The sequence below is a fragment of the Moschus berezovskii genome, chromosome 4, assembly GCF_049115385.1.
Source record: "Moschus berezovskii isolate FMDL1 chromosome 4, NW_MosBer_1.0, whole genome shotgun sequence".
NCBI classification, from domain to species: Eukaryota; Metazoa; Chordata; class Mammalia; order Artiodactyla; family Moschidae; genus Moschus; species Moschus berezovskii.
This window is the reverse complement of record NC_142463.1, coordinates 22,951,856-22,960,534: the sequence shown is the minus strand read 5'-3', so window position 1 is coordinate 22,960,534 and position 8,679 is coordinate 22,951,856. Positions and strand designations below refer to the sequence as shown.

Here is an 8,679-nt window from a genome sequence, read left to right as displayed (position 1 = left end):
CTTGATGAAGGTGAAAAAGGAGAGTGAAAATACCGACTTTAAATATTAAGGAAACTAAAATCCAGCCCCATTACATCATGGCAAATAGAATGGGAAAATGTGGAAGCAATGACAGATTTCCTCTTCTTGGGCTCTAAAAACACTGCAGATGGTGACTGCAGCCATGAAATCGGACGGTTGCTTCTTGGCAGGAAAGTGATAACAAATCTAAACAGAGTGTTGACAAGCAGAGACATCACCCTGCTGATAAAAGTCCATATAGTCGAGGCTATGGTCTTCCCAGTGGTCATGTATGGTTATGAGAGCCAGACCATAAAGAAGCAGAGCAGCAAAGAATTGATGCCTTTAAACTGTGGTGCTGGAGAAGACCTCTGAGAGTCCTTTGGACAGCAAAGAGATCAAACTAGTCAATCCTAAAGGAAATCAGTCCTGAATCGTTATTGCAAGGACTGATGCTAAAGCAGAAGCTGCAGTAATTTGGTCACCTGATACGAACAGTCATCTCACTGGAAAAGTCCCTGATGCTGGAAAGATTGAGGGCAGAAGGAGAAGAGGGCGTCAGAGGATGAGATGGCTGGATTGCATCATCGATGCAATGGCCATGGACCTGTGCAAATTCCGGGTAATGGTAAGAGACAGGGAGGTCTGGCGTGCTGCAGTCCATGGGGTCACAAAGAGTCAGACACAACTGGGTGACTGAACAACAAAAGTTGCTCTAAAAAACTGACAGCAACATGCTTAAAAGAAAGAGGTCAGTTGCCTTATTTGGAGTGCATCAAGAAGGAAGTGTCTGAGGGTCAGACAGCAATGCAGAATGTGGATGGGGACAGCTAAAGGGAACAGCAGGGCAGCCTTCAGCCTTGGGGCCTGAAGGAAAGGAGAAAGCCTTGAGGCTTCCTGAGGAATTCACAGTGAAAAGGCCAGTAGCTCCTATCACTGCAGCTCTCAAAGAGGAGAACAAAGAGAAATCATGAGCTCTAGATCCAAAACAACCAAGTGCTTCTTGAACATAACCTTAAGACTCCAAAAGTGGAGTGAAAGTCTCTCAGTCTTGTCCAACTCTTTGCGACCCCATGGACTATACAGTCCATGGAATTCTCCAGGCCAGAACACGGGAGTGAGTAGCCTATCCTTTCTCCAGTGGATCTTCCTGACCCAGGAATAGAACTGGGGTCTCCTGCATTGTAGGCGGATTCCTTACCAACTGAGCTAAAAGGGACATTAAAATCCATCTATTCCAAATCAAACTCACTCATCCCAATCACCATATTTTGCCCTTTTGTGTTAAAAATGTTCTTTCCCTCAGCTACACCTCAAACAATATTCTCTCCATTCATCTGGTCAGTGGAATGCTGAAATCTGGGAGACATCCTGAAAGTCTTCAATTTCCCCAGTTTCGATCAATTCACCCTATCAATTCTACAATCTAAATATACTTCAAATGTTCCCAATTATGCACTGTCTCCTCAGATACTACTTTAAGTTCTCATTGCCTTCTTCCTGATCTTGTGTACATATCATTTATATTTTTATATTAACATATATCCATAAGTCTCTGTGTTTGTGCATAAATATAGTCACATAGATTTACCCATATATGCAAATATCATCACTCACACATACACAGATATGCATCATTAGGATATGCATGCATATGTAGGTGTATTTATATGTCTATAAGCATATAAGGCATCTGGTCCCATCACTTCATGGGAAATAGATGGAGAAACAGTGGAAATAGTGTCAGACTTTATTTTGGGGGGCTCAAAAATCACTGTGGATGCTGATTGCAGCCATGAAATTAAAAGACGCTTACTGCTTGGAAGGAAAGTTATGACCAACCTAGATAGCATATTAAAAAGCAGAGACATTACTTTGCCAACAAAGGTCTGTCTAGTCAAGGCTATGGTCATGTATGGATGTGAGAGCTGGACTGTGAAGAAAGCTGATCACCAAAGAATTGATGCTTTTGAACTGTGGTGCTGGAGAAGACTCTTGAGAGTCCCTTGGACTGCAAGGATTTCCAACCACTCCATCCTAAAGGAGATCAGTCCTAGGTAATCATTGGAAGGACTGATGCTAAAGCTGAAATTCCAATACTTTGGCCACCTCATGCAACGAGTTGACTCACTGGAAGACTCTGATGCTGGGAAGGATTGGGGGCAAGAGGAGAAGGGGACGACAGAGAATGAGATGGCATCACCGACTCTGTGGACATGAGTTTGAGTGAACTCCGGGAGTTGGTGATGGACAGGGAGGCCTGGCGTGCTGTGATTCATGGGGTCGCAAAGAGTCGGACACGACTGAGCGACTGAACTGAACTGAACTGAAGCATATATTCCCAAATATGTGTAATAAAGAATACACATATCCATATATTTGTGCACAAATGTATGTGTTAAGTCATTTTTTGGTCGTGTCTGACTTTTTGTGACCCCATGGACTGTAGCCCACCAGGCTCCTCTGTCCATAGGATTCTACAGGCAAGAATACTGGAGTGGGTAGCCATTTCCTTCTCCAGGGGATCTTTCCAACCCAGGGATTGAACCTATGCCTCCCACTTCAGGCAGAGTCTTTACCATTTGAGTCACCAGGGAAGCACACATGTATATGTTTATGTATATAGCTATGTCCCTGGTGGCTCAGAGGTTAAAGCGTCTGCCTGCAAGGTGGGAGACTTGGGTTCGATCCCTGAATCGGGAAGATCCCCTGGAGAAGGAAATGGCAACCCACTCTAGTATTCTTGCCTGGAGAATCCCATGGATGGAGGAGCCTGGTGGGCTACAGTCCATGGGGTCGCAAAGAGTCGGACACTATTGAGCGACTTCATTTTCACTTTCACTTTCTATGTATTACAATACCTAAATATGTGTGTTTCCTATATTATATGAGATTTAAGTGTATATATGTGTGTGTGTGTGTATATACTCTTAAGTATGTATTATAGATATTTCTTAAAATGACAAACTTTATAACTTTACCTTTGTTTCTCTCCACAGTTCATTTCCCGTCATTTTCACATCATATCTCCCATTATGGCCACAACAAACGACTTCAGGTTTCCTGAATTTACCATTTCTGCTGCTCCCTCACCCTGGAAAACCTGCTCTGCTCCTTTTTTTCACATGGCTAACTGTCCGTTTTGTTTCAAGAATCTTCTCTGAACCTTTGTCAGCTCGTAGAAGCTTCCTCGATGCCTAATCTGAATTTAGTGTCTCTTAGCGGAGAGTCGGACACGACTGAGCGACTGAACTGAACTGAACTGAACTTGTGCTTCCACAGCTCCCTTCCTTTCCCCTCTGGGTGCAGGTTCAGCATTCAGAATAAATGTCTTTATCATGCCATTTAACTCAGCACGAATTACTGGGAATGTCTAAATCAGATCATGTGTTGCCTCCTTTCAGAGCGAGGCAGGTCATGTCAGTACTTGCAGTGCTAGCACAGTGATGCCAGGTGCAGTCACTGGATGTGAACAGACTTCTACCCACAGAGGGAGGCAGCCAGGCTCCTCGGAATCTCCCTTGGAAAGGAACATAAGGATCCGGCTGACAGCGTCAGGTGCTGGGAGTGGGACGGGCACAGTGAGAAGGCACTTTGGTAGGTAGTTTGCCTGGTGCCCATCAGACTCCACACTGGGGGAAGCCCAGGTGACCCAGCAGGAGCTCTTTCTCTAAGGACAGCAAAGGGCTGACTCAGGATCTCCAGGCTCAAGTAAGTGGAAGATTCAGGGACAAGGTCCTCTCTTCACAGATGGTTATCACTTATTCCATCTCTTCTTCTTCCTTGTGCCTTTTGGGAAGTCTCCTGTCCCTGCAAGAGTCTTGACAGACCTATGTTTAAAGACTATGAGATTTTGGGGTTCCAAAGGATGGGGTGAACTGAGAAGTCTCAGTCACTTCTAGGGAAAATCTTTTTTCAGTTTTTAAAAGTCACCATAAATATTCCACAGTGAGGTATTTTTGTTTGTCTCTATTTTTCCTTAACTGTATGTGTGTGTGTGTGCGCCACAGCAAATGCTGGGCTCAACTGCTAGAGTCTGTTTTGATCAGGAGCAAATAAAACATTATTCTTATACACGTCATTTCTTAGTCACAGTAGTAGTGTGAGCAGTCCCCATTGCATAGTATTCTTTGTAACTAGGATTCCCCTTCTCTAACGTTACTAATTAGGATGAAGAAAAATAAAGATAAACAGAAATACCTCACTGTGGAATATTTATGGTGACTTAAAAAAAATTTATCTGCAGATTATTGGCTTTCAAAATGTAACATGAATGACCTTCATAAAAGTATTTTCATTCAGTCACCCTAAACAGGTAAGGAACATATATCAGAAACACTTGATTTAGCTTAAAAAAATTAGCAGAACAGGGGTGAGTTTTACTGCTTCTATAATATAGGAAATTTTCCTATGATGCCCCTGGCTTAAAGATCTCGTTTTCTGTGATTTGATTCACTTTCCTGGCAGGTTAAACATGATTTGTGTTAGGTTTTATAGCCTTTTGTTGGCCTATTTGCTTTTTGTTTGAACATTTAAACATCTTTTTATGTTAGTAAACTATTACATAAAATTTACCATTTTAGTCATTTCTAAGTGCACATTCAGTGTGCATTTAAAGAATTTATTGTCTTGGCAAGGATCTCCAGTCTGGCATATGGAGCAACAAGCTCTCCTGGTTGACCATTCAAATGTATTAAAGCCTGAGACAGTACTTTAGTGCACCTGGCTGAGATGGTTTTACCTGCTAGACGTTTAATCTGTTGCTTTAATATTCAATTTTTTCTTTTTACTAACCCTACTGTTTGTGGGGTTTAGGGAAGGTGGAATTTCCATTCAATGTTATAGACTTTTGCCTAGCCTTGCACATCATGACATTTGAAACATGATCCCTGATCACTGTTCAATGAGGGTATCCTGCATGGTACTGTTTTCATAATGCCCTAATGGTGACAGCCTGGCTTGCACAGGGACAGAGGAAACCTTGGGTTAGGTCAAATACTGTGGCTGCACATACCAGGGCAAACTTAGAACGCTCATCTGAAGGGTGGGAGACAATATAATCAATTTACCAATTTCTTACCAGTTGGAAAGTCTGCTGGAATACTCCAGACTCCTTTAGCAGTTGCTTTGCATATTATTTAGAACATACAAGATATAAAACTACTATATTAACAATGTCTCTGTATTTCAAAGGAAATCCACCATTTTTGGCAATGTGCCATCCTGCCTGACCACTCCTTCTGTGCACCCAATCTGCTGTATCTACTGAAAGATCAGTTGCCAGGTCACAAACCCAAGCTAGGGCATCAGCTTCTTGTTGCCAAGGGGTGTCAGCATATTATAGGTAGGGACATGGAAGATACTGAGGACTACCTCAGGCTCTGGAAAGTAAATCCAAATGTCTTTCTAGCAATCCTGACCCCACGAGGGGTCATCCATCCACTCCTTGGCTTCTCATTGTCCAAGCCAAGCAGTTCATCCCTTCAGAGTGTCCAACTGTCAGTGCAAAGGGTGAACAGCCCAGGGTCATCATAAGTGATCACCAAATAAACTGCTCTGAATTTAGCCTACTGGCTTCTGTGGCTCCTTTTTATTTCCAGACATCTGTATATTAGGCACACAGCATGGCATTTTCACATTATTATAACCATTCACTGTCTGTTCATTTTACCATAATCCCCTAGCACTTAACAAACCTTTTTTTTTTTTTGAGGGCAAAAAAGATGACTATCACATTTGTGTGCTGAGTCAAAAGCCAAGTCATTATAGAACTGGCAAAAAGCCTTTATGATTGGCTAAAAAAGACCATTTCATTCTTCCCTTGCTTTTACTGGCCATATAGGTCCACAAATCTGTCTATAATTGTGAGTCTTCCAGGAGCAGAAAATTCAGAGGGATTGTGCCAACTAAAGGGAAGAAAGTCAGATTCCCTTCTAAAATGGCCACTTGGTTCATTCCTCCAGATAGGCTAAATCTCTGTCTTTAGATTTTCCTTTGTAACTAAATGTAACTGACTGTGCCTATGTTTAGAACACTGGGACCTTTGAGATTAAGACCTATTCCCTAAACAGGCAGCCACTTTCCCTGCCTCCTTGGTGGCTCAGACAGTAAAGAATCCACTTGCATTTCAGGAGACCTGGGTTCGATCCCTGGGTCAGGAAGATCCCCTGGAGAAGCGAATGGCTACCCACTCCAGTATTCTTTCCTGGAAAATCCCATAGACAGAGGAGCCTGGTGGGCTGTAGTCCTTAGGATCACAAAGAGTCAGTCATGACTGAGGGACTAACACACTTTCCCTAGGGAAGTAGTTCACCAAATGGAGTTTACAAACCAGAGGACAAAAGACATCTAAGCTGAAAGGAAGCAATCTTTTAATGGGAAAGAAGCTGGACTTGGTGATTACAACGGCCATTCTTAAGAGCAAGGTTGCCAGATTTAGTAAATAAAAATTCAGTTCAATTCAGTTCAGTCGCTCAGTTGGGTCCAAGTTTTGCGACCCCATGAATCACAGTGCGCTAGGCCTCCCTGTCCATCACCAACTCCCGGAGTTCACTCAAACTCATGTCCATCGAGTCAGTGATGCCATCCAGCCATCTCATTCTCTATCGTCCCCTTCTCTTCCCGTCCCCAATCCCTCCCAGCATCAGAGTCTTTTCCAGTGAGTCAACTTATCTCGTGAGGTAGCCAAAGTATTGGAGTTTCAGCTTTAGCATCAGTCCTTCCAATGATTACCTAGGACTGATCTCCTTTAGGATGGACTGGTTGGATCTCCTTGCAGTCCAAGGGACTCTCAAGAGTCTTCTCCAACACCACGGTTCAAAAGCATCAATTCTTCAGCGATTGGCTTTCTTCACAGTCCAACTCTCACATCCATACATGACCACTGGAAAAACCATAGCCATGACTAGACGGACCTGTTGTACTGAAAGTATATATACTAAAAAGCTGTCACTGTTTTATTTGATATTGAAATATAACTGGGAGTCTTACATTTTCTCTCTCAACACTATTTGGCAGTCCATTACTGGAGAAAAGAAGATGTGGAGGTATGTGATTTCTGCAACTTCTTGCTCCTGTTAACACTATCTCTAAACTGGCCTCATTTCTTATCACAGGCATAAAGGAAATGACAGGACAGTCTTTCTCTAGCTACTTTGTTGCCATGCTCCTTCTGCAGATGATAACACCAAGTTCAGGTATGAAGTTTTCTCCTACTCTTCTGAGCCACACCAATATCAAGTAGGTCAGGGAAAATAAGATCCAAACAAAAGGGACCATTGTTTCTAGATTTAATAGGTAGTTATGTTATGACGATGTGTACTATAAGATCCAGTGTATGATTAGAAAAACTAAACATTTCTCATCAGCAAGTCTTTATCATGTACCCAGATTTTTGTTCAGTTCCATGGAGAAGAGGCAAATAAAGACCTAATACTTGCCCTTGAGAACCAATATTCATATTTAGGAGACAGATTTAAGTACTATTTATACCTTGAGGAAGTGGTCTAAGTCACAGATCCATACTGGAATCCATGTGAATTATTAGTAAAATAAGGATGGGATAGGCTGGTGGAAACTGATGAAAATTCACATTTGTAAAGGGATCTATGCAAAGCAGAAATAATAGTATATTTAGAGATAGGCAACAGCCTGTCTATTCTTTGGCATTGATGCCTTTGGACTATGGTGCTGAGAAGACTCCTGAAAGTCCCTTGGACATCAAGGAGATCAAACCAGCCAATCATAAGGGAAATCAGCTCTGAATATTCACTGGAAAGACTGATTCTGAAGCTGAAGCTCCAGAATTTTGGTCATCTGATGTGAACAGATAACTCATTGAAGAAGTCCCTGATGCTGGAAAAGATTGAGGACAGATGAAGAGGGTGTCAGAGGGTGAGGTGGCTGGATGGCATCACCAATGCAATGAGCACGAACTTGGGCAAACTCTGGGAGATGGTGAGGGGCAGGGAGGCCTGCCCCGCTGCAGTCAGTGGAATCACAGAGTTGGCCACAACTGGGCGACTGAACAACAGCAGCAAAAGAAAGCCTGAAACATCAATGGAGTACAAGATTTAAACTTTTCTAGCAAAAGCTGCTTACTAACTGACAGAAATCTAAGTGATGCACATTTAGGTGGGATCCAGCCTTTGGCTAATAAAATAGTGCTGCTATCAATGTCGGAGAAGGCAATGGCAAGCCACTCCAGTACTCTTGCCTAGAAAATCCCATGGACGGAGGAGCCTGGTAGGCTGCAGTCCATGGGGTCACTACGAGTCAGACACGACTGAGCGACTTCACTTTCACTTTTCACTTTCACTTTTCACTTTCACACATTGGAGAAGGAAGTGGCAACCCACTCCAGTGTTCTTGCCTGGAGAATCCCAGGGACGGGGGAGCCTGGTGGACTGCCATCTATGGGGTCACACAGAGTCGGACACGACTGAAGTGACTTAGCAGCAGCAGCAGCAGCAGCTACCAATGTCTTATACATATGATTTTGAGCTTACCTGTGAGTACAAAGGTAGCAAATATTCCAATGAATAGACCTGCTGGTCAAAGGTTATGTATTTTTTCATTATGGTATTGAATATGTCATTCTGAAATCGTTACTAGTCTACATTTCCACCAACAGGTAATATCACTATTTCAGATATTACAGGTGCCAGAGCTTTTTATCTT

The 8,679-nt window shown here is 42.8% G+C and overlaps 1 protein-coding gene across 1 annotated transcript in view; it reads left to right on the top strand.

Moving 5' to 3' along the window:
* The first annotated feature begins 595 nt into the window (after positions 1–595).
* LOC129540325 (selection and upkeep of intraepithelial T-cells protein 1-like) overlaps positions 596–8,679 on the top strand; it is a 63,769-nt gene continuing 55,685 nt past the window's right edge. Inside the window, 3 exon segments of the mRNA XM_088834989.1 lie at positions 596–628; positions 3,405–3,597; positions 7,116–7,196. Coding sequence (XP_088691115.1) covers positions 596–628; positions 3,405–3,597; positions 7,116–7,196 — 307 coding nt within the window.